Here is a 27,091-nt window from a genome sequence, read left to right on the forward strand (position 1 = left end):
CTCATTATCATTGTAAAGTTTTGTGATGATAGCTGTACCATAAATGGTATTTATTTCAGCTATGAAACTCAGAAATGCTAGGAAACTCCTCTTCAAGGGGAATTAAAAGGAAAATAAAAGAAACAGTGCCCTCTCCTGGTACAACATGATAATACATTCTGTGTCGTCCATAGGGCAAAACATGTATTCTGTGAGACTGATGATTACAAAATAAATCAATAAATAAGGACATGGGTCATAATAGCTAGAGTTGCAGCTCTTTTCAGCTGGACATTTATTTCCAAAAGACTGCATATACATCAGCAAACTCTACTGTACAGAAAACATCCAAAATGTTCATAATCATAGATACAATATACCACAAAGCTGGCCTGGCGATACCAAACAAGTATATTTAGCACTAGAAAAGCTCTTGACCCCTGCATATCAGTGTAATATATATTGTTTCTTCTTCTTTAAATTGATATCTTACAGTACATTTCCGTGATTCAAAACCATCTTAACCTGTACAACATTCACCAGTTATACAAGGCACAAGAATCATAATATGGAGCAAACTAACTAATGTAACATGAACCTGGGACCGATTTTGTTACCTTTACCGCCTGAAAGCTTTGCATGAGATTCAATAATCTGGGAATCAGTAGTACCACCATAAACACAAATACGACATGTGTTAAATTTTAGAGGGGGCATGACAGCTTTACTGATAATATTTCATAATTTAACAAATTAAAAATCAGACAGAAGGTCTGAACATAAAGAATTTCTTTGGGCTATTATGTAGTGACACTTGTCTCATTATAGTATGTAAAACAACTGTGTAATAGCTCTTATATGAACAACAGCAATTACACAAAAAGTTGTTGGTCTCAGTCCAGCTCCTCACAATTTTTTTTTAAATTTGCAAATCAGTTGAAATGCATAAAACCTATATGACATTCTTAGTCCCGTATGGACGACATTTTAATATAAGCTGAAGAAAGGTGGTCATATACATCTGGGTTGGCATGATGGTGAATAAATTAAGGGAGAATTTTCATATATGGGTGAACTATTTATTTAACCAGCAGGGAATGTTGTATTGACTACAACACTCAAAACCAACCAAAAATGAGCTTCTTGGCAGCATCTTCTCTTTTGAAGGGGGCAAAAAAGCAGATTTCTCGGAAAAGGACGACTTGACTTTTTTCTAACACTTTTGACAGCCTTTTCCCCACAGCTCTTTTTCTTTTATCAGGCCGTAATTATAACTCTCGCTGTTTGCTGGACCGTGTGTTACTCTATTGTGTCTCACACTGAATGGTAAAATTTGGTCTGAGGAGATAAGAGGGGCTTCATTCTGCAGAAGCCTCTCGGGGGATTTCCATTTCAATTGCATTTAAAAAAGCCATAAGCGTTAACAAAAGGATGTGCTGTCATCTGCGATGGGTTAAGTAAATGCATCTTGAGGTCAATGTTTGTCTCAACTCCCTCTATAAAGGCATGGCACTGTCCTTCTCTTTGGCCTTAATAACTCAAAGAAGTTGATCACTATCTCTTTAACCTGCCCAACCCCATTTTCTTTTTTACTTTTCTGACCTACCGGACTCTCCCTTTTAATCGAGTTTTAATCGCTTTATTACATTGTCAGATAGATGAAAACAAGTTTAAAGTCTTATCATTACCATATTGGTGACCCTGTCTTTGAAAACCGGGCTTCAATATCATAATCAATTCTGAGATAAGCGCATCAAAGTTTGATTTCAATCATTTATTTCACTATAATTTGAACTCTTTGACATGACCTGACTTGGTCAATATTAAAGACATCAATGTTATATTATCACAGAATGTTCTTTACATTATGTAGGATGATTTTATGAAATCACATTCAAATAACTTTAGTTGGGTTTTCACAGGCAGGGTCACATATGATTTAAAGGAAAACACCACAGTTTTTCAATATTTTACCATGTTCCCACCTCAACTTAGATGAACCAATACATACCCCTATTTTTTTTTTTTTAATGCGTGCACTTAATCTTTGTACGTCGCGCCGTGAATGTGCCAGCACCCAGCCCAGCCCCATTCACTCTCCAGGATCCAAACAGGGATGAACCCAGAAGCCACCAAACACTTCCATGTTCTCCCTATTTAAAGACTGTTACATGAATAGTTAAGTATGGTGGCCAAAAAAATTTGGCGATTTTTTTGTAAGCGGATAAAAAATGAGAACTATATTGTATAGCAGAAGAGTAACTTAATTTTTAACACTTCAACCTCGGCGTGCAGTAACATCGTTTTATTTTGTGCCACCATACTTACTTGTGTAACTACTCATGTAACAGTCCTAAATAGGGAAAACATGGAAGTGTCCGGTGGCCTCCAAATTCATCCCTGCCTGGATCCCAAGAAATGAATGGGGCTAGGCCAAATGCCAACACATTCACGACGCGCTGCACAAAGATGTGCACGCATTTAAAATAGATAGGTATGTATTAATTCATCCAAGTTGATGCAAGAACACAGCAAAACATTGAAAAACGGTGGTGTTTTCCTTTACAGTTCACATTATGCCTTTAAAAATCACTCAATTGGGCATAATGGAAATAAAGGAACACAGTGACTCACAATCACATTGTGTGATGACCAATAAAGGCAGTTTGCAGAAGCAGATTTCCTCCTCCTCCCTTCTCCAAACACCATAATAGTGCAAACAAAGCATAATTCGGTAATGACATGCAGAAGGGATATAAATATATACTGCTGTAAAACAAGACTGTTAAAAAATAGGTAAAGATGAAATATGTATCCCAGCTTGGCCACCAATCACATTTCACAGAATAATTAAAATTATGAACACCAAGAAGAGCAAATAAAATTTCATGTAGGATGTGATGGCTTGGCACAGCATTCTGATGCTTGCTTAAAGAAAAGTGTTTCGAATCTGTGACAAGTTCCTGCCAATTTGTCATAGTTCCTTTGCAAAAGTACAGATCTGTGAAACTGTCGGATTGGTCACATCTTATCCCAACCATTCAGACTGGATATTTCAGGTGAGTCTTAGAAGATGGTGCCTGGGGGAATACATTTATTTTCCAGCTGTTTAGTGGCTGGTTTGGCCTTCCTCAAAAGCTAAAGACTGGGTCTTTTTCAGTTGGACTCTGAGGCAGATTTTTACAGTGGATCTTTCCAATCTCTTCCAAAGCACTGGCAAGTGAGTCAAGATCTCCACTGTCCTGATGTCTGGCTTCCCAGAGACTGAGAATGACAGCAGATGGACTTTGCTGCTTGGTAAAGTAGGACAGGTTCCTGCGTAGAAGAACAATAAATGTTTTAACAAAGGAGAATATTGCTTGACAAAAATTAATTTCATTAATCAACTAGGCATGGGCCGGTATGAGATTTTAGCGGTATGATAATCTTAAGCAAAAATACCACGGTTTCACGTTGTTGTAGTATTGCCATTGCAACACTAAAATGTAAAATAACTGGACACAATACATTTTATTTTTAAACATACAACATGTATGCCAGGCAAATAGGACTTATAATAATTTTTATAATTTTTTGAAAGAATATCAAATTAAAATGTATTAATATTAAATCTAAACTTTTTTCAACTTAATTTTGTGTAAACACAGCTTATACACTGTAAAAAAATTCCGTAGAAATTGCAGCTGGGTTGCCGGTAACTTACCGTAGATTTACATTTATGTTATTTACTGGCAAGAGTTTGTTCAAAGTTAAATGAACATTAAACATTTACAAGTCTTTGTCTTTACAGAGTAAAACTAAAAAAACAGCATCAAGCAAAACATTCTGGGAAACAAAATCTGAAGCAAAAACAGAAAAAGGTTGATGATGATTTCTGGTTCCCAGAATGCTTTGCATGAGACTATTATTGTATAGTTTTATTCTGTAACGATAAAGACTTGTTAATAATTATTAATATTTAAAATTTATTTAACTTTGAACAAACTCTTGCCAGTAAATAACATAAATGTAAATCTACGGTAAATTACCGGGAACCCAGCTGCAATAACATTGTAATTTCTACGGAATTTTTTTACAGTGTACCTTTATACCCATCACATGAAATTTTAGTGGTTTTGAAACCTTGACTTAAATACAAAGGTGCACTTTTTGAAAGGGTACAACCCCAGTTACAGCTAGGGACCATTTTTTCAGAGAGTATTCTTGTGTATTTATTCTTGTGCTTTCTCAGTTTTGTTTATCTACCAGATACTACAGTTGAAAATAAGCCGAAATACAACTACTGTATTTGTACTGTAGCACTGCCTCATGCAAAGTAAAATTACTATGAATCTATTTAAAGTATTAGTCAATTTACTTTAAAAAATCCAGATAATTTGCTCACCACCATGTCATCCAGGGTGCTGGTGTCTGTCTTTGTTCAGTCGAGAAGAAGTTGTGTTTTTTGAGGGGAACGTTCCGGGAGTTTTCTCGTTTTGGTGGACTTTAATGGACACCAACACTTAACTCAACACTTAATAGTTTTTTCAGCTGAGTTTCAAAGGATCCCAGGCGAGGCGTGGGGGTCTTGTCTGGTGAAATGGTTGTCATTTTTGACAAGAAAAAAAAAGATGTACTTTTAAACCACAACTTCTCTTCTATCTCCGGTCCTGTGATGCGCCAGCGCGACCTCACATAATAATCATCACACATTGTGTCATCACACAAGAGGTCACGGATGACTTATGCGAAACTACATCCCAGTGTTTACAAGTGTGGAGAAAGAGGACCGTTCCGACGTTGTTGTATGTGGAATGATACTAATTAATGTCTTTGTGTCAGTTTATTGTTTAAAATGGTCTGCAAATGTGCGTTTCATATATGTATTTTTAATTTTTCTTGTCAAAAATGACAACCGTTTCACTAGATAAGACCCTTATGCCTCGTTTGGGATCGTTTAGAGTCCTTTGAAACTCTGTTGAAAAAAATTGTTAAGTGTTGGTGTCCATTAAAGTCCATTAAAATGAGGAAAATCCTAGAATGTTTTCCTCAAAAAACATAATTTCTTCTTGACTGAACAAAGAAAGACATCAACATTTTGGATGACATGGTGGTGAGTAAATTATCTGTTTTTTTTTGTTTTTTTTAGGAAAATTGACTAATCCTTTAAGTATTGCATAGAAAAATTTTCATGATTAAATATTTATTTTTAAAAACTGAAATGATCGTATTTAGGAAAAAATAATCTGAATACAGGCACAAAAATTTAACACAAAGTGCCTGTAGATGGCAGTATTGCGATACAATTCTACACTCTCGTCTTCAATAATAACAAGCCGTTTCCTTTTCCAAAGCATTTTGCAAAGAACTGCCCTTTAATTTAAATGCAATAATTTACTAGGTCATGTCTTCTCTTATTTGATCGAATCTTTAAATAACACAAAGCTTGATAATAACTGTTGTATTGAGAAGTGTTGAAAATGCTGTGGCAAAAATTACGCTTCCCCATGACAGTCACTTGAATCATGTTTTTTTTAGATAATTTGTTTTGGGCTGAAAACCATCACCATCATCATGATGATCATGTTGTCCAAAAGCGTATGATATTTTCAATGTAACAAAATCTTACAGCTACTTCTTGATCACTGGCCGTTACTTTCAGTTGCAATTTTGTATCAGATAAGGATTTTAACCCAGGGGAACCATACCATTAAATTAACAAGTATTTTAGCTTAAACGAAGTACTGTTTATTTATTTTAAATTATATACTGTAAGTTTTTAGTTCTGTTTTGACATGTCTTACCTTTCATAAGTGCACAACTTGAGCCATTAAATAAACAAATATTATTGAATATTGCTGTCGGTTTTATATGCATGGATTCCCTTCATAATCACAATTACAGACTGAGTTAACAAACTAAAATGTTCAAACATAAGGATTTTGAGGCTTGAGTAACAGAATTTACATTTAGGCAGTATTAGGTTTATTGATGTTTAAATCCAAGGCCACTTTATAAGTCAATGTGTATCCTGGAAATTAAACAGTGGCGGCTCGTGACTGCTCATCCGAGGGGCGCTAATTCAAAACAAGTGTTTGGAGTGTCATGTGTGTGGTTCCTTTTTTCAAAATATGTGTTCTGTGCGTCGAGAGATAATGTGTTTTGTCAAAATAAGTGCCTGCTGCACACGCGTCAAAACCGTTTATTATAAAAGAGACGCTCACGTTCACAAAATACACACAAGACACTCCCTTAACAGTAAACTCTGATTACGCATGAGATTATGCGAGTATCTGGCAAACGCGAGCGTCTCTTTTATCATAAACCCTTTTGACGCGTCTGCAGCAGGCACTTACTTTGACAAGACACGTGATGCACACATGATCTCTTAAAGTGCAGAACACATATTTTGAAAAAGGGAACCACACTTATGACGGTCTACATCAGTGTTCTTCAACCCTGGTCCTGGAGGACCCCCTTCCAGAATGTTTTAGATGTCTCCTTAATCAACACACCTGTTTTAACTTATCAGCTTGTTAGGGAAACATTCTGGTAGGAGGCTGATGAGTTGGTTCAGGTGTTTTAAATAAGGCTACAACTAAAACTTTCTGGAAGGGGGTCCTCCAGGACCAGGGTTGAAGAACACTGGTCTACATACATGCATTGAGCGCCCTCAAAAAAAAAAAGTCACCGGCTGCCACTGCAATTAAACCTATGCCCTTGGCACTGATAGCACCGTCCTTCACCAGTTAAGCTACAAGAACTGCATGTATTGACATAGGTTAAGGTTAGGGTTAACCGTACAACTGAAACCACCATAAACTGTCGATATGCCATACCATGGATTAATAGTAAAAAAGGAAAAGGCCAGTGTGGTGGTTCTATAGATCTCTAGTGGTTCTTTAACTTTTAACCTTTGCGAAAATTGAAATCTATGAAGCTGAAAAGCCTTAGGAATATGAGCTCTCAGTAAAATGATTGAGCAAAGTGGAGAGCAGTTGCGGCTTATTATTCAAGGGCATTGTTAACAAAGTGAACGCTGCCGCAATAAGTTTCAATCAGTCCCGTTGCCTTGGCTACATCTCTCTTCGGTGCTCACCTTTGAATGTGGAGTTTCTGAGCTAAGAGCTGCCAGTCCTTGCCCTTGGCGTTGGCAGTATCGAAGGTGGTGCATATCCGCTGACGAATGGACAGGGGGATTTTGAAGGCTTTGGCCCCTGCCTGTGAGGTGACTGTGCAATCTGCCTGCATAAAAAATGGCACGGTCTCTTTTTCACTCTAAAAGAAAAAAAAATCAAAACACTTTGTTCAACCTCCACATCAAGTCGATTTTCATTGTTTTGGAAAAATTGCAAATGCTTTGATACAATCCTGCAGTTGATTATGTACAATTGTCTTATGCTTATGTAATGTTCATCAAAATACATTATACTGGTTTCTGTTGAATAGTCTTCAAAACATTTAGAAATTAGTTAATCACATAAGTCATGACATGCAACAATGAATTGATAAATCGCTGAAGGGGAATGAAGTGTTAGATAAGACATTCTGAGTGATTATTTGCTACGTTGCGAGGAAAAATATCTAATGTGATAGGCATGAGAATCTGCCTGACAGCCTGAGACATCAGGATATCCATCAAAAGAAAAATTTGGGTTGAGATTTGAATTTTTTTGATTATTGAACCTTTCTAGTTTTATTATTTTGTATTTGTACTGTAAAATATGATTTATTCAATGCCACATGTTCATTTACAATCATCATTATCGAAACTGTAGTCATTAAGTTCACATCAGAAAATACTGACATCTATAATTGTGTACTCTTGACAACATGACTAAACATTTTGACTGTCTTGTTTATGAACAATGACACAAGGACTTCCCATTTTGATAGGACTGACATGTTCATGGACATAAAAAATTACTTTTGAGAGATGAACTACGGATTTTAACAAGATACACGCTTTTGCAGGAAATCCATGATGTTGTTCAATTTGTACGAATTGTTTTGAGAAATGCACTTATTATTTAGCAAATTTTAAGAATGATTCGAGAAATGCAACTGAGAAAAACTGTAAAAATAAAGTTAAAATGACTTGCACAGCCAATTTGATTCAACAGGCAAGTAAGATTATTTTTACAGTTACTTCTTGACTTCTTGTTTACATCATGTTTCACAGTGAAATCAGCATGCAATGGTATGTAATATTATTACCTTACATTTAGCAATTTAACTTTTATCCGAAACAAGGAATAATCACAAGCAATTTGCCTTACAAGAGCTACAACATCTGAAGTATCACATGGCGAGACTCTAAGAGTGAGCTAGTAAAAAGATAGATCAAAGTTATACATTGTGGATTTGACTGATAATGTCACCTGTGCACGTCCCTTTATCTCTTCATCAGGCTCCTCATAAAACATAATATGCTCCCATGTACCAGTGACAGTACACTTTCAAAGGTGAAGTGTGTCACTTCTTTGCGACTTCTAGTGTCACCCACAGCAATGTACTTGTTTTATGAAGTGGGTGCTGAAGGACGTGGCATATACAGTGAGGAAAATAAGTATTTGAACACCCTGCTATTTTGCAAGTTCTTCCACTTAGAAATCATGGAGGGGTCTGAAATTGTCGTCGTGGGTGCATGTCCACTGTGAGAGACATAATAAAAAATAAAGGGAATCCGGAAGTCACAATGTGTGACTTTGACTATTTGTTTGTATGGTGCAGCTGCAGATGGGTATATGAACACCTGTCTATCAGCTAGAATTCTGAAAGACCTGTTAGTCCACCTCCACTTCATTTATTATCCTAAATTAGATGCACCTGTTTGAGGTTGTTAGCTGCATAAAGACACCTGTCCATCCCATACAATTAGTAACATGGCCAAGACCAAAGAGCTGTCCAAAGACACTAGAGACAAAATTGTACACCTCCACAAGGCTGGAAAGGGCTACGGGGCAATTGCGAAGCAGCTTGGTGAAAAAAGGTCCACTGTTGGAGCAATCATTAGAAAATGAAAGAAGCTAAACATGACTGTCAATCTCTCTCGGACTGGGGCTTCATGCAACATCTCACCTCGTGGGGTCTCAATGCTCCTAAGAAAGGTGAGAAATCAGCCCAGAACTGCACAGGAGGAGCTGGTCAATGACCTGAAAAGAGCTGAGACCACCGTATCCAAGGTTACTGTTGGTAATACACTAAGAAGTCATGGTTTGAAATCATGCATGGCACGGAAGGTTCCCCTGCTTAAACCAGCACATGTCCAGGCCCGTCTTAAGTTTGCCAATGACCATTTGGATGATCCAGAGGAGTCCTGGAGAAAGTCATGTGTTCAGATGAGACCAAAATAGAACTTTTTTTGTCATAATTCCACTAAACGTGTTTGGAGGAAGGAGAATGATGAGTAACATCCCAAGAACACCATCCCTACTGTGAACCATGGGGGTGGTAGCATCATGCTTTGGGGGTGTTTTTCTGCACATGGGACAGGGCGACTGCACTGTATTAAGGAGAGGATGACCGGGGCCATGTATTGCGAGATTTTGGGGACAACCTCCTTCCCTCAGTTAGAGCAATGAAGATGGATCGAGGCTAGGTCTTCCAACATGACAATGACCCGGAGCACACAGCCAGGATAACCAAGAAGTGGCTCTGTAAGAAGCATATCAAGGTTCTGGTGTGGCCTAGCCAGTCTCCAGACCTAAACCCAATAGAGAATCTTTGGAGGAAACTCAAACTCCGTGCTTCTCAGTGACAGGCCAGAAACCTGACTGATCTAGAGAAGATCTGTGCGGAGGAGTGGGCCAAAATTTCTCCTGCAGTGTGTGCAAACCTGGTGAAAAACTACAGTAAACGTTTGACCTGTGTAATTGCAAACAAAGGCTACTGTACCAAATATTAACATTGACTTTCTCAGATGTTCAAATACTTATTTGCAGCTGTATCATACAAATAAATAGTTAAAAATCATACATTGTGATTTCTGGATTTTTTTTAAATTATGTCTCTCACAGTGGACATGCACCTACCATGACAATTTCAGACGCCTCCATGATTTCTAAGTGGGAGAACTTGCAAAATAGCAGGGTGCTCAAATACTTATTTTCCTCACTGTAGGTGACACGCAATACAACATGGATAAATCAGCACCTCTGCCTCCAGTGTCTGAGGTGTCACCAAACAGAATTGCAAATTGCAATTATATACTACATCCCTGACAGTGGTTGGACAAGCAGCTTAGTCAGAATGCTCAAACAAAAGAATGCTCAGAATGCTATATGTTTGATAGCACTTTTAGTGAAAGCCGCCCAAATCATGACAAAAACATATACCGTATTTTCTGCACTATAAGGCGCACTTAAAAGCCTTTAATTTTCTAAAAAAATGACAGTGCGCCTTATAATCCAGAGCGCCTTATATATGGATCAAGGCAAACTCCGGGTCAATGTCAAAATGTTCCGGCCGCCTCGCGCACGTTTCATTTACAACGTGTTTACTGAATTAGGGAAAAGAAGAATAAAGCTTTAGCTGAAAGTGTGTCTTCAGATCGCTGAACCTAAATAGCACACAGAGATGTTATAAACCCAGTTACAACAGAGCGGATCTGACCTCTGCCAATGAAGTGTACACCTGCAGGATCTGTTCGTGACCCTTGACCTGCCGCACGCTGATCTTGCAGGAGAGCTGAGTGGTTGCGGCGTTATGTCTCTGCAGTGTGAAGGCACAGTGCACAGGCTGCTGGTTGCTATACCACACCTGGCTAAAGGAGAACTCCTACAGAAGAGACAAGGAAGAGCGAGAGAGAGCGAGAGAGAAAAGAGAGAGAAAAGAGAGAGAGATCAAAGACAGCCATGGAAAACATGGATCTGTTAAGAGATCATCAGTTCAAAAACACACACATGCGCTAATTCCAGTTAATTTGGATGACAGGGGTCACTGCTGGGGTAAGTAAGTCAAACACTATCGGTCGGGGAAGAGGGAGCAGTTGGCTTTAATGTAAAATTAATTTAGGTGAACCAGCACATCTGCAGGGAGTGTTTCTTTCGCCTTGCATACTGATAGATACTTGATTTTCACATCCTGGATCACATAAAGTGATATTACTATGAAAAACATAACACACTGCAGATAAATAAGCACACTTCGAAGTAGGCATATGTTTAGGTAGTGCTACAATACAGCTGTCCACTGCACATCACAACAATAAGGCACCAATGCTTGCATGTTACCTGACAGGTGGTAAAAGGTTTGATGCTCCACAGAAACTGAGGGATATCCTGGATGGACACCTGCAAACTGAGGCAGTTTCCTTTGAAGAATAAAGTCTTGGGCTCTTCTAGAAGTCGACCTCCTCTGCTGGTTTCAGCAGTGACCACTCCCTTTGGAAAACACAAGAATACAAAAAGAAGGAGAGAGAGATCATCAAGAAAAACATGGCAAGCAAACAAAACATGGCAACCAAACCAAAAGACAAATATATTGTCAATCCCATCTTCGAGTATGTTTGACCCCCAAAGTACCGTATTTTCCGCACTATAAGGCGCACTTAAAAGCCTTTAATTTTCTCAAAAAATGACAGTGCGCCTTATAATCCAGAGCGCCTTATATATGGATCAAGGCAAACTCCGGGTCAATGTCAAAATGTTCCGGTCGGCTCGCGCGAGTATCAGACTGTTTCATTTACAACGTGTTTACTGAATTAGGGAAAAGTTCCCTTCCACGTTTGGGAGAAGAGTGAGCAAGGCTGGGAGATATTGTTAATATGCACATCAACGTTTGAACAACGTCACCATGGTGAACTGAGTTTTCAGAAGGCTTAATAAAGTTTGACTTTATCTGGCATTACCTTTAGCACAGCTCCATCTAGTGGATGCATAACACATATATACCCGGTGCTTATAACCCGGTGCACCCTATATTAAAAAAAATTCTAAAATAGGCCATTCATTGAAGGTGCGCCTTATATCCGGTGCGCCTTATAGTGCGGAATATACGGTACGGTTCTATTTTCTAGATTGATCGCTCTGTATCGTACCAGGGTGCGATATGCTTAAACAGGGAGAGGGAGTGTCAATCGTACTCTGGTATGGTTTGGTCCGGTTAGGTTTGTAGGTGCGCCCTTAAAGGGACACTCCACTTTTTTTGAAAATATGCTCATTTTTCAGCTCCACCGTTTTGGAATCCAGTCAGCTAATCTCCCGGTCTGGCGCTAGCACTCCCAGCATAGCTTAGCATAATCCACTGAACCTGACTAGACCATTAGCATCGCGCTCAAAAATAAACAAAGAGTCCCAACATTTCTCCGATTCAAGACCCGACTCCTCCGTAGTTACATCGTGTACTAAGACTTTTCTTGGCCGATACGTCTAGGAACTATACTCTCATTCTGGCGTAATAATCAAGGACTTTGCTGCCGTAACATGGCTGCAGCAGGAGCAATGATATTACGCTGCACCTGAAAATAGTCCATTTGGTAACTTTCAATAGCGGGGGACTTTTAATTTTCCTTTGTCTTGGTAGGCGATGTAACTTCAGAAGAGTCAAGTTTTAAATAGGAAAAATATTGAAACTCTTTGGTCATTTTTAAGTGCGATGCTAATGGTCTAATCAGAGCCATAGAAAAACAGAGTTGTGCCAACGGAAGTCCAGAAGCTCGGCCGTCACGTGATTCACGGAGACTTCAGTTAGTTCCTAGAAGCCCATAGTGAGCCATGAAATACATTGAGTTAGAGGCAAAGAGCTGTGATTTTTCTTTATTTATAGTCAAGAAACGCATTTTATTTACAATATTTATATATCAAATCAAAATGTGAATGTAGTATTGTTATGTAGTTATATAAACAATGTTTTTTGACAAATTAAATCCACCAATATAGGAACATTTGTATGGTCATCTGCTGGTATGTGGCTTGTTAACATGTTTTACGCTGCCTTCAGCCACTTTAAAATGCATCACACTGTACGAATGTAAGTTTATAAGTGTTATGCTTGTTAGTACAAAGTGAATGTGCGGTGAATGTAACTCATACTGGTTTAATTTAGAAATAAAGCACAACATTAAAAAAGACTTACAAAGCACTTTGTTTAATTTATTATAAATTATAATAATATTTCTGGCTTAGTGTAGTTTTCTTTCTGTTGTTAATATAAACATCTGATGGGAAATAACATCATCATCACTTTAAATGATTACTAATCTCTTAACTATGTAAGTATACATTTGACAAGTTATTAATAAATACATTTATTTTATTTTATTTATTAACCAGCAAAACCACAGTGTTAAAAACATTCCACCCATACGTTGATGCATAAATATGCACTTTATACCACCATCACTTTATTTAGCCTCTCTAATTATAAATCTGCATTAAGAAAACGAAATTTACCAATAAAAGGCTGTTCGTGGTTTGTTGGGTGTTGCTAAAGTTATCCACAGCTTGTCCTAGCATGACCGGTTCCCTTTCAGTCGGTCACTACGACGTCACGTCGTGACCGACGAATTGGGAACCGCTTCGCGGGTGACCTATCTACTTCGAGAACTATCAAAAACGCCAATGAACTTGGCATGCAGGTATTTGCATAATGCCGGCGCCGCCCCGCCAGGTGCGTATATAAGGCGCAGGTGCATAATACCAAATCAGCTTTTTTGCTTCGAAGCCGGCAGACATCTGCTCTCGAGAAGCTGTTAACTGATCTTCGTAGATCCTGTTCTGTGTGGGAAGAAAATATCTCAGCTTGCTGAAGTTGGTTGGGCAAAGACACCTCAGTGGAGGCTCGCAGTGTTTTTTTCCACCCTTTCTCTCTCTCTCTGTCTCTTTAATTTAGGACTTGAGTTCGAGTGAGTGCGTTTGCCTCTCCCTGTGTGTTTCACCAGCTCGCACAAAAGAGTGATTTCCCTAAAAGAGCAGCACGTTTGAGCTTTGTGTCTTTTTAAAGACAGTGAAGAAGTTTTATTTTAATCCCAATCTACATGAATATGATGAATATGAGTTTACCATTATAATCACATGCAATTTGTTTTCCATGAAGTTATGCATTATGTCATGTGTTAGGCTGTATGTGAGTCAGGAGTTTATCTCTGTGTGGATTTAAGAACAGCTGTGTGTGATCAGGTTTCATGGTAGTTTAAAGAGCCATCTGAACAGGCACAAAGGGTTTCAGCCAAAGGGCAAATAGGTCATGGGAACAAGACACTGGTCATGTGGGTCTTGCCTGAACAGAAACATATTGTTAAAGCATATGGAGGGGAGGGACAAAGACCATATATATATTTACCAAGCCTGGCTGAGAGCTTCAGACTGATTTGGAGAATGTCCCCAGAACTTCACTCGGGTTCTGGGGAGATTCATCAGGCAGCCTCGGCTTTTGTTTTGTCCGGAAAATAAAAGTCTATCTCTTGAAATCAGAACCTAAGACTGAAGATTGTTTCATTTGAGGAAAAGGAAAACCACAACATTTGGTGCCGAAACCCGGGATAGAAAAGAGCTGGACAGTCACACCACCTGGGCGAACCTGACGAGCAACACAAACAGCATATGGCCAGAAGGTAAGCACTTATTGCTTATTAAATTAGGTTTGTGTTGTTTGGCAGACTTTGCTCAACGTGGTGAGAAATTTAAGCTCTTCTAAATTTAAGAACCATAGATGTGAACTGGGTTTTGATTTCAAGGGTACAATCTAATTAAGGCATGCATGCATGAATCTGTGTTAATTACTTTGGCTTTGATGATCATGGTGAATTGAAACAGATTTAAGTTAAGGGAACGCGTAAGAGTTTGTATGCAAGGTTGCATATGCTACGTTTGTCGAGGAAGTGTATAACGTAGAGGTTTAATTTGGTTTAATTTGAAGTTAAAATTTTTAATCATTACGTTGATGGAGGTGCAGTAATGATTGTTTAATTGGTCAATGTAAACAAAAAAGAACACGCAAAAGTCGTCACGTCGGGGAAGTGCACTGACGATTGTGTATTTATTTAATAATTTGTGTTTGAGTATGTATGTATGCAGCTGCAGAGTTTGTTTGGTAGTGAGAGAAATGTGAACGTGAATCTGGCAGGCAGGGAGAAAGTTTCCCTTAGGCAGTCTCTCTGTGGGCTGTTAAGGGGGTGTAAATGCTGTCCTTTGTGTGTATGGGGGATGACTACTGTGTTAGAGTGGGGAAGAATGAGCCCTAAAAAATAAATAAATAAATAAATAAATGCTAATGGGTTATTACTGAAAAATGGTTGGGTTAACAATTTGGTTTATAAGTTATCAAACATACATTTGAAATGTAAGGTTTGGTAAAAATAATTGACACCAGATGGGACATCAAAAGGAGCACAGAACCTGAGACCACAGCTGGCTTTCTCAATGGACAATGCAATCAGGTGGCCACCTACAGAGATGAGCAGTTTTGCTTGTTAAAAGATTGTATTGTTCACCTGAGATGGCTCGGGGTGGTCAAATTACAAATGCTGGTCAAATCACAAATGCTCTTCCAAATTTAAGAATAAAAAGGGGAAATTAAAGATTACGAGATTAAATTATAAGAATAAAGGGTTTCATTTTCAAAAGGAATGTGTGCTAGGACAGATGATGGTTTGTTGTGTGAATGAGTTTTATTGTTTTATTTTTGTCGTTGAGTGGCTTGGATAAAGATTTAATGTTAAGTTGAGAAAATGCCTAAGAAGTTTCGCGAACCTGAGTGTTACCGTGTCGGGGCAGACACGTTGGGGTTCGGAGAGAAGAGTTATTAAAGTCCTGCAGGTCAGGTACGGTCTATGTGTTATTTGTCTTGTTGTTTTGGAAGGCCCGGGCTGATGAAAGATATTGTTTTTGTTTTATTTGTCATGTCGGATTGGTAAATTGTGTAAGTGAATCTTTTCCATGTTGATGGAAGTGAAGTGGAAAGATGAACTTGGCCAGGTAGTCTAGATAGAGTTGTTTTATTTTATTTGTGTGAGAATGCAATGTGTCTGGGATATAAGGAGTCTGAGTGTGAATGTATGAGATGGAAAGAGTGGGGGCTGAGTGAGTAGTGGGTGTGTCTTTCTTCTGTTGCTCTGTGGAGAGCACAGAGAGGTGTTGTGTTACAGGAGTGAAGATTGTTTAAAACTATAAAAAAGGGGATAAAGTTTGAAAGTATTTGAATAAGAGTAAGAATATGATTATGGATAAGAGACAGTTACAAATGCTGGGTATTAAAGATTAGAATTGCAGACATTGTGGTTCTGAGGTATTGTAGCCAAAAATATTAGTTATTACAAAAAGTATACAGCTAATTCTAGAAATTAAATAATTAATTTAAAGGATTGATTAAAATAAAGAAATTGTGCTCAATAGGAAAAGATTGCTGTCCAAAAAAGGACAGATGTTGGTGATGTATTTGATTCTATTTGACAAAACACTACAAAATATTATAAAGGAAATTTTATTTTAAAGACACATTGGAAATCTAAGTAACAAGTTGGGGAATATATAAATTGGATAAATAAAAACAATAAGTTTGTGAAGGGGTTAAATGAGAAATAATTATAAAATATAAGGTGTGTTATATTGCAAAGAAAAGATTATGGCAGTCATATTAATGAAAAAATAAGGATTAAACAATTGTTGTGTGGAGAATTAGAAAATAAAATAATTGGAGTTCAAATGAGGAAACATTTGATGTGGCATTGTGTGAGGAGAAATACAATTAAATAAAAATATAAAATAATTAAATATAAGATGATATAATTAACATACAAATAAATTCTCAAAGTGAGAAAGAGAGAGAGAGAGAGAGAGAGAGAGAGAGAGAGAGAGAGAGAGAAAGGGAGGGGGAAAGCCATAGCTCAAGGGAATTGTGAGATTAAAATCTAGCAGGAAGACAGAAGTAAAGCCTTGAAAAAGAAAAAACAACAAATTAGAGAAAAAAGTAGAGACCAAGTAATTAAAGGTGGAAATAAAGAGAAAAATAAAAAGGACAGGAAAATTATTAAAAGGTGAATGACACAGATAAATTATATAAAGATAAATTATTACAAAATGAAGAGGAGTCTTCGTCTGATGATGGAAGGTGGTCACAAAATAAATTTTATTTTAAATCAAAAGGCAATATTTTGCATGGGTCAAGCTAAAACTTTGTGGGCTGATCATTCCGATCCTTTGACATTCAAGAAAGTGAACAAAAGCTGGCGATCAAAAGACAATGGCAAAAACTGTGTGACATCAAAGTGTTGGAGCTGCAAAGAGAGGAGAACTCAAACTAAACAGTGGACACATCCTACATGAAGGGGATTATATGAAGCAGTGAAGGGGGCACTGCACGGAAAAAAAAAAAAAGACTGAGTGGAGTCCAGAAAGAGACCCACAAAGACAATATTGTTCTTGGAGACAAAAGAAAAACTGGACTATACTTTTTCATTTTCATCCGAGCCTTTGAGTGAAAGAGGGGAAAGAGTGAAACAGCCGTTCAATGTTTAGCAAAGGACTCTATAACTGTAGGGACACATACAATCTTTAGGTGAAAATCAGCTAGACAAATTTAAAGGCTGATCAAGAACTTATGCTGTTAGGTGTGACTACCTTTTCTGAAATCAAATCAGACTCCTATTAATCTGACAGGAAGAAATGCATAATGAAAATTGGGGGGTTTGAATTTGGTATCTACAGAGGAAGTTAGAACTCCAATGATGTTACTAAGCTAAAAAGCAAATATAAATGGCATCGAACAGCTATGGCAGAAAGGAAAATAAAATAGATAAAAGAAATAAATTGAAAAAAAACAAAACAAAAAAAAACACCATAGGATACTATAATAGGTAAACAAGAAAAAGCTGTGAGAATAGAAAAAAGAAATAACTAATTATTGTAACAAACATACAATTTAAGGAAATAAATCTAAATTGTATCTAGTCACGATTTAAGAGCAATTAATGACAAGAAAAGATTGATGATCCAAAAAATTACATACTTTGGTTACAAGTGTTTCTCCATTTGATAAACATTTTTACTGTGAATTAGGATTTGCCTAAGAAGTAGATACTTGCATTTACGTATTTAATTATAAGGGAAAATATTATACAGGTTTAGAATGGATGAACTACTATTACAACATGCGGAAAGTTAATTTGGTTGATTAATGCTAAAAAGTTGATAAAATGATTGGTTGTTATTGAGTTATAGGGACACAGGAGAACAGTTGATTTTGCCAGCATAGGCAAACAGATGTGGAAGCTAAAAAGGGTCTCAGAGTGTCAGAAGATCTTTTTAGATTGTATAGAAGTGAAAAATCTCAGTCATAAATATTATTATCATAGATGTACATGGGGGAAATAAGTGGAATGAAAATAAATTATTTGATTCATGAGAAGAATAAGGATTTTGAGTTGAGATAAGAAGGGAAAAATTGATGTGACGGATAAGAGAGAAGAAAAATTTGACTATCATCTATAATCACAAAGGATGGTGGATAAAAAGGTATAGAAAAGGAATAATCATCAAAGCCATACTTAACAAAATGTGTGAAAATACTTATCATAACAGAACTTATGTTTTACCTAAACTAACAACCGTACACCTTTAACACTGCATGAAATATTCGCCGATAGACCTATGCGTATTGTAAAAACATCTGGAATTAAGTGTTATATGAACAAACTAATTGTCTATGTATTGAGTTATTTGTGTACAGAAAAAGCTGAAAGGAGTGGAGGAGGAGATGAGAAACATGACTCCTTGTGCGAGATGATCTAGCTTATCTGAGGTTCGAGAGGTCGGAGGAGGCCAAACACGGCCACAGGGCGCCTAACTGGGGGAGACAAGATGAGACCAGCTCCAGAATGTCCAAGTGGGAGGAGCAGCCAATGTATAGCAGAGCTCGTAGGAAGGAGAGAAGGAGAAAGAATGCCATGATATGAAAGAAGAAACATCAAAACCAAATCAAAGTTAAAGCAATTCAAGTATACCGACGGATGGAGAGCAAAGTTTTGAACACCGAGAGGAAAAAGTGAAAAAGAGAAATTGTCAAAAGAAATTGAATTGAAAAAAAAAACGAAACTGATTACTACAGAAGATTTGCATTGCTACAGTCAATTAAACTTCCTGGCGATGGACTTTTGCCTTAAACGAGGCACAGTGAAAGATCTGCAATAATTTCAAAGGAACAGACTCTGAAAGAAAGACTGAAAACATAGAGACATTGAACAGAGAACATAAGGTGGACATTTTATGGGAAACATCCCAAAGATAACAATGATACAAATGGGGAATATTTAAAGTTAAGGAAATATGCTCACAAAGTTGCTTTTTATGCTTTAAACTAAACCAGCTTTTAATAAGGTAATAACAATTTAAAGTCCACATAAATAGGGTGATAAATTCAACAAGAATTCTTATGGGTTACGAGAAAAAGTTTAAGGTCAACTTATCTGGATAATATTTAGGTCTTTTGGGAAATTCTGAGTTTAAAAATACATCTTATAGGCCACAATTTAAAAATTTGTGTCAATGGTAGTAAATAACACTAAAAATAAAAAAGGAAGGATAGATATTTCAGAATGGTACAGTAAAAATTCTGAATGGTACAGTAAGATTACAATCAAGAAAATATAAGCCTTATGGAATTATAGACTTAAGGAAATTAAATAGGAAATGTTTTATAACAAGAATTTTGAAATGAATCAACTAAGAAACCTCTAGATCTATTATGAAGACATAAAAAAGTATAACTTAAGGTGTAAAAGTGAGAAGAGAAATGCTATTAGAAGAATAATATAATTAAATCAGAGCAACATATACAATGAAGGTATTGGAAGATCAAATAATATCGATTGGAGAATTATTTTGGATTGGTAGAAAAAGAAAATGCTTGACCTCATTAGGAGGGAGAGAAAAAGTACTTAAATAGGATGGAGACAAGAAATCACTACAAAAGAAGGGTATTTAGAATCCTTATAAAAGGATGAACACAACAATTAATCATCAATTATATGTAGATTCTGTTGATCAACCAAATGGATACCAAATTAGATTAAGGCATGGGATTAAGCTAAATAAGGAATTTAATAAAGTTTTGTCAGAATAAGAATACAGAATAAATAAATTATGTACAGTACTACAATCAAAAAGTAGATTATTAAGTTTACAAATAAGGCATTAATTTATCTTAGGATAACAACTAGATGCAGCCATTAGAAATACATGATAACATATACTGAATCAATTTTAATTAAAGGTTAGTGGGTAAATGAGGCGTAGGTGTCTGCTTAAAGAACCAAATGGAAGTTAAAATATTAGGATGATGGAAAATGTACTTGAAATTAACAAGAATATTATCAGGACTTACGTTACAAGACAGTAATGAATTTGCAACTAGTAAACGAGAATTCAAGCACCTCTGATGAGGATGGGAAAAATTCATTTAAATTGTTATCAAGAATTATTATGTATGATTTACTTAGTTGTATTATTGGTTATTTCCATTTACTAGTTTTATTTGAATTAATTACATTTATGTGTGTATTATGCAATCTTTACTTAGTTTATTATTGGTTATTTACATTTACTTGTTATATTTGGAATACTTTACTTTCATTTGTGTTGCAATCTTTACTTAGTATATTAGTGGTTCACATTTTATTATGTTATTTGAATTAATCTACATTTATTTGTGTTTATTATGCCATCTTTACCTAGTTTTATTATTGGTTATTGCTCTTTACTTTGTTTATTTGAATGAACTTACATTTATACTTGTTTATTATAATTAATTTTTACTTTTTATGCTTCAATTCAGTATCAATTAGTTATATTTACTTGTTTTGAATTTGAACACTGAATCTATAACATTTAATTTGTGTTTATTATGCATACTTTACTTTTGTTTTATTATTTTTTTACTTGGATTCATTAACGTTGACTTTACATTTACGATGCTTTATCATATACTCTACATAGCTAAAACGATAACTGTAAGCGTAGAACCAATTGCGCACAAACTGTTTAGGGCTTAAGTACTTTTACTTTTACATTCAAGTCAAAATGAGAATGGAAAGATGTTTGTCTTATTGTCCATAGTTCGAAGTGCAGTGGCATAATTTAGTAATTGGTAAGGTATAGTGGCTTTCTTTAGCCACAAGATATTAATAATTGAAACGCTGAATTATGAAACTGCACTCCGGATTAAAATAAACAGGAAAGGTGAGGCTAAATTAAGCCTCAGAGCGGGGATTATGAAGAAGTTTTATTTTAATCCCAATCTACATGAATATGATGAATATGAGTTTACCATTATAATCACACGCAATTTGTTTTCCATGAAGTTATGCATTATGTCATGTGTTAGGCTGTATGCGAGTCAGGAGTTTATCTCCGTGTGGATTTAAGAACAGCTGTGTGTGATCAGGTTTCATGGTAGTTTAAAGAGCCATCTGAACAGGCACAAAGGGTTTCAGCCAAAGGGCAAATAGGTCATGGGAACAAGACACTGGTCTGAGGAATGTCATGTGGGTCTTGCCTGAACAGAAACATATTGTTAAAGCATATGGAGGGGAGGGACAAAGACCATATATATATTTACCAAGCCTGGCTGAGAGCTTCAGACTGATTTGGAGAATGTCCCCAGAACTTCACTCGGGTTCTGGGGAGATTCATCAGGCAGCCTCGGCTTTTGTTTTGTCCGGAAAATAAAAGTCTATCTCTTGAAATCAGAACCTAAGACTGAAGATTGTTTCATTTGAGGAAAAGGAAAACCACAACAACAGCCACTCATTCGTGTCACGGTCGGGGTCGTCTTTTTAAAGATGGATTTCCGTCCGTGCTTCGTTTCTGGATGCGGTGTGTTCATCGCCCCCCAGGATGGCCACAAGCGTTGTCTCTCGTGTCTGGGGCTCCAGCACGCAGAGGCAGCGTTGCGTGATAGTTCATGCCCCGTCTGCGAGGGCATGACTATAGCGGATTTGCGGAGACGGGTGTCGTTCCTCCGGCAACGGCCCCCGCCTTCCCAGTCTGGTGCTGCTAAGGGCGCAGCTACCAGATTGGCGAAGGATGACCTCCGTATAACGGTGCTGGGTCGGTCTGCTGGTTCGTCCAGTAGCTCCCAGCGCCCTGATCCGTTGCCAGCGGAGGTCCCGATGGAGACGAGCGGCCCGTGTTCTACGGTGTCCTCGCGCTCTGTCGAGCCTCCACCTGACGCGATGTCCACCGTAACGTCGGAGGGGGGGTTGTCAGCCTCGGACGTCGATCCGGATCCGCTCCCGCCTTCGGGCCAGGTTGCGGCTTCTGCGTTCGACCCTGAGATGGCAGCCATGCTCGCTCGGGCGGCGGAGGCGGTCGGCTTGGAGTGGACTAAACCTCCCCCACCTGAACCGTCCCGCCTCGATGATTGGTTCTTCGGGGGTGCCAGGGCTTCTCAGTCCTCGCCCCCGGTGCCTTTCTTCCCCGAGGTGCATGAAGAGCTGACGCAGTCGTGGAAAACCCCCGTTTTCCGCCCGGAACCGGCCGTATCAGCCTCGAGGGTGGAGATGCCAAGGGGTACACTGGTATCCCGTCAGTGGAGCGCCCGGTCGCGATGCAGTTGTGTCCGGCCGGTGTCGCTTCCTCCTGGCGGGACCAGCCTACTCTCCCCTCACGGGCCTGTAAGCAGTCTTCGGCGCTGTCCGGTACTGCTTACAAGGCTTGTGGGGAGGCAGCCTCTGCCCTGCATGCCATGGCATTGCTGCAGGTTCATCAGGCTAAGGCTCTGAGGGATCTGCACGCGGGAGGTCACGACTCGGCGGAGTTCTCTGAACTACGTGCGGCTACAGATCTGGCGCTTCGTGCGACCAAGGTCACCGCACGCGCCGTCGGGCGTGCGATGTCTACCCTGGTAGTCCAGGAACGCCATCTCTGGCTGTGTCTGGCGGACATGAAGGACGCTGATAAAACCCGGCTCCTGAATGCTCCGGTTTCCCAGACCGGCCTGTTCGGCGAGACGGTCGAGGAGTTTGCCCAGCAATTCTCCGCGGCCAAGAAGCAGACTGAGGCCATCGCTCAGATCATGCCACGTCGGAAGCGTCCTGCGCCTGCCCCATCCACGTCGGCGCCTCAGCCTGCTCCTCGCCGAGGGCGTCCTGCGGCGGCCGCCTCCGTTCCTCCCCGGGGCTCTTCTAAGAAGCGAGGAACCGGCCGTCAGCAGCCCGCCCCGCCCGCTCAGCCCGCTGCAAAGGGTGGTAAAAGAAGATCAAAGCGGCCCTGAGACGGGCGACCTAGAGATGGAGGGGATCGCTCTTCGGGAGATGGTGAAGGCACCACTCCCCCCACCGGAGGAGGGCCGGTTGGGGAATCTTTTGTTTCATTTTTCTGTTCCGCCGACTTTTCAGTCGGCACCCACAAATCCACAAAAAGAGCGAATTCCACTTCCATCTCTAGGTCTTCAGATGAGCTTCGGAGATACGAGAGGGCTCATAACCCCCCCTCGTTCTCCGACTCATCAGAGGAGAACGAGAGCGACGCACGGGCTCATAACCCCACCGCGCTCTCAGCCGGTAGGAGACAGCTACGGGCTCATAACCCATCGTCTCCCTCCTCCTTCGCCAGAGGGTGCATCGAGTGGTGTGAGGTGTCTTCAGCAGAGCCTCCCTTACTCAACCACCCAGCAACGGACTCAGGTGAGTGTTATCACACACAACACTGCTGTCGGTGCGGCCGTTACGCACACACCGGCGATCACCTCCGTTGCGCCCGCCGCGGGTACACCGATCGTGCCTTTAGTCCCCCTCGCACGGTATCTGGGGGCGTGGGAACAGCTTCCCAGCCCGTCGCGTTGGCTTTTACGCACGATTCGTCTCGGCTATGCGATCCAATTTGCTCGGCGTCCCCACAAATTCTCCGGCGTTCGTTTCACTACGGTGAGAGCTGCCGATGCGCACGTCCTCCGTGCGGAGATCGCTGTCTTATTGGTGAAAGACGCGATCCAGCCGGTCCCTCCAGCCGAGATGAGGTCGGGGTTTTACAGCCCTTACTTTATTGTACCCAAGAAAAGCGGCGGCTTGCGACCGATCTTGGACCTGCGTTCGCTGAACCGTGCACTTCACAGAATGCCGTTCAAAATGCTGACGCCCAAACGCATATTTCCATGCATTCGTCCAAACGATTGGTTCGCATCTATCGACCTGAAGGACGCGTACTTTCATGTATCGATTCTCCCCCGACACAGTCTGTTTCTCCGCTTTGCGTTCGAGGGGCGAGCATACCAGTACAAAGTCCTCCCATTCGGGCTCTCTCTGTCGCCCCGTGTATTCACCAAAGTAGTGGAGGGGGCTTTAAAACCCCTGAGAGAGAGAGGTGTGCGCATTCTCGCGTATCTGGACGATTGGCTAATAATAGCTCAAACACGTCAGTTGCTGTGCGATCACAGAGATTTAACTTTAAAACACCTCGCTCGTTTGGGTCTTCGGGGTCAACTGGGAAAAGAGCAAGCTTTGCCCCGTGCAGAGAATCTTTTTTCTCGGTATGGAACTGGACTCGATCGATTTGACAGCTCGTCTAACAGAAGCGCGTGTACAGTCGATTCTGACTTGCCTGAATACTTTCAAGAGCAAGAGCGCGGTCCCGCTGAAACTATTTCAGAAGCTTTTGGGGCATATTGCAGCAGCCGCAGCTGTAACTCCGCTCGGACTGCTTCATATGCGACCGCTTCAGCATTGGCTTCACGATCGAGTCCCGAGGAGAGCGTGGCTGCGCGGCATTCACCGTGTTATCATTACACCTGCGTGTCGTCGCACTTTCACTCCGTGGTCAGACCGTGCGTTTCTCCGAGCCGGTGTGCCTCTGAGACAGGTCTCCAGGCACGCGATAGTATGCACAGATGCGTCAGACACGGGGTGGGGGGCCACGTACGATGGGCTTGCGGCTTCGGGGGTCTGGACGGCACCCCAGCTGCATTGGCACATAAACTGCCGGGAAATGTGGGCTGTATATCTTGCGCTCGTCCGTTTCAGCAACGAGTTACGGGGCAAAGATGTATTAGTTCGTACAGACAACACTGCGACCGTGGCGTACATCAATCGTCAAGGCGGTTTACGCTCGCGTCACCTGTCGCATCTCGCCCGTCACCTCCTCACTTGGAGTCAGAAGAATTTGAGGTCTCTTCGTGCCATTTACATCCCGGGCACGCTCAATGTAGAGGCGGATGCGCTCTCTCGGGCTGCGCGTCCCGGCGAATGGCGACTCCACCCCATTGCGGTTCAGCAAATTTGGAGACGTTTCGGCAAAGCGCAGATAGATCTGTTTGCTTCCCCAGAGACGACCCATTGTCGCCTGTTCTATTCACTAGCCGACGATTCGCTCAGCGTGGATGCATTGGCACACAGCTGGCCGCGAAACATGCGCAAATACGCGTTCCCTCCGGTGAGCCTCATTGCGCAAACCTTATGCAAAATCCGGGAGGACGAGGAGAGCGTGCTGTTGGTGGCACCGTATTGGACAACCAGGAGTTGGTTTCCAGAACTCTCTCTCCTCGCGACAGCCCCTCCGTGGAAGATTCCCCTGAGGAAGGACCTTCTTTCTCAACAAGAGGGCACATTATGGCACCCGCGCCCCGACCTGTGGAACCTCCATGTGTGGTCTCTGGACGGGGCGCGGAGGATATGAGTGATTTACCGCAAGAGGTATCTAAAACTATTGCTGCTGCGCGAGCGCCGTCTACGAGACAGGCTTACGTGCTTAAATGGAACCTGTTTGTCGACTGGTGTTCTTCCCGAAGTGAAAACCCCCGAGAATGCCCGATTAGTGTTGTGCTTTTATATCTCCAGCGTCGTTTGGAGAATAGGCTGTCACCATCCACTATTAAAGTCGATATCGCTGCGATATCAGCTCACCATTCACCCGTAAACGGTAGAACAGTGGGTCAGCACGACCTAGTCATTAGATTTCTCAGAGGCGCTCGAAGACTGAATCCTTCGCGTCCCCCCTCTATTCCTCCTTGGGACCTGTCCTTGGTGCTGAAATCACTCCAGGAAGTCCCATTTGAGCCTCTGCATAGTGTGAGTGTTAAATTTCTTACAATGAAAACTTTAACTCTCCTTGCTTTGGCTTCTGTTAAGAGGATAGGGGATATTCATGCATTTTCGGTTGATGAATCGTGCCTTCAGTTCGGGCCGGCTGCATCCAGCCTAACACTGAGACCCCGGCCCGGCTTTGTGCCCAAAGTTCCCACCACTCCTTTTAGAGATCAAGTGGTGAATCTCCAAGCACTGCCTTTGGAGGAGGCAGAACCAGCCATGGCTTTGTTATGTCCTGTGCGTGCACTACGTGTGTATATAGACAGGACGCAAAGTTTTAGGACCTCAGATCAGCTCTTTGTTTGTTACGGTGGTCAGCAGAAAGGAAAAGCTGTCACCAAGCAGAGGATGTCCCATTGGATTGTGGATACTATAGCCCTTGCATATCAAAAGCAGAATGTGCCTTGTCCATTTAATTTACGTGCCCACTCTACACGCAGTGTGGCATCATCTTGGGCACTGGCTCGTGGTTCCTCGCTAACAGATATTTGTAGAGCTGCAGGCTGGGCGACACCTAATACGTTCACAAGATTCTATAGTGTTCGTGTCGAACCGGTTTCCACTCGGGTTCTTTCTACTAACTAGTTAAGAATGCCGAGGGTCGGCTCGTGTGTCGGCTTGGAGCCTCTATTTTGGTGCTGCACATTTGCACCATTATGGAAGGCCATCGGGGCAAAAACATCTAAAAAACTGTTTTTGCCTCTCCTCCACCGCCCTGATAGCTGGTGTTGCGGAGCATCCGCTGTCAACCTATCACTGATGTATTCTCTGTAAACCTGTGTAGGCTAGGCGTCCACATTTGTCCCCTACGTGGGGTTCATTTGTGTGTATAGTCCGTGGGGTTCTAATCCTCCACGTTTTTCCTTAGCAGAGCCTGCTCTGCACCTCTCTACATACCATGTATTGTTCAGAGACTTTATTTGAGCAACCTGTCGGTTGTTTCATATATTTTTATGTCATCCATTTAACCTTCTTAGGGGATGGCTTCCGCAGTGTTCTAGCTCCGCTCAGTTTAGACGCTTCTCCCAGTTCGCTGCTTCACTATCGTGGGTTAAGGAACAGGTAGTGACCGGCCTTCTGCATTTCGCCTTAGATTCCGCCCCTTATGTGGAGGGCGGA

The 27,091-nt window shown here is 40.5% G+C and overlaps 1 protein-coding gene and 1 long non-coding RNA gene across 6 annotated transcripts in view; one reads left to right on the plus strand and one right to left on the minus strand.

Annotated features, from left to right (window-relative positions):
- LOC129440097 (uncharacterized) overlaps positions 1–27,091 on the plus strand; it is a 53,757-nt gene that overhangs the window by 2,509 nt on the left and 24,157 nt on the right. The gene's annotated exons all lie outside the window — the stretch shown is intronic.
- unc5db (unc-5 netrin receptor Db) overlaps positions 246–27,091 on the minus strand; it is a 248,206-nt gene continuing 221,360 nt past the window's right edge. For all 4 annotated transcript variants that reach the window (XM_055199193.2, XM_055199191.2, XM_055199192.2 and 1 more), the window contains 4 exons: positions 11,193–11,342; positions 10,573–10,737; positions 7,058–7,236; positions 246–3,294 (listed from right to left, as the gene is read on the minus strand). In XM_055199193.2, coding sequence (XP_055055168.2) covers positions 3,111–3,294; positions 7,058–7,236; positions 10,573–10,737; positions 11,193–11,342 — 678 coding nt within the window. In that variant the 3' untranslated portion in view covers positions 246–3,110. The remainder of the gene's footprint in view (positions 3,295–7,057; positions 7,237–10,572; positions 10,738–11,192; positions 11,343–27,091) is intronic.

Source organism: Misgurnus anguillicaudatus, chromosome 22 (genome assembly GCF_027580225.2).
Source record: "Misgurnus anguillicaudatus chromosome 22, ASM2758022v2, whole genome shotgun sequence".
Lineage (NCBI taxonomy): Eukaryota > Metazoa > Chordata > Actinopteri > Cypriniformes > Cobitidae > Misgurnus > Misgurnus anguillicaudatus.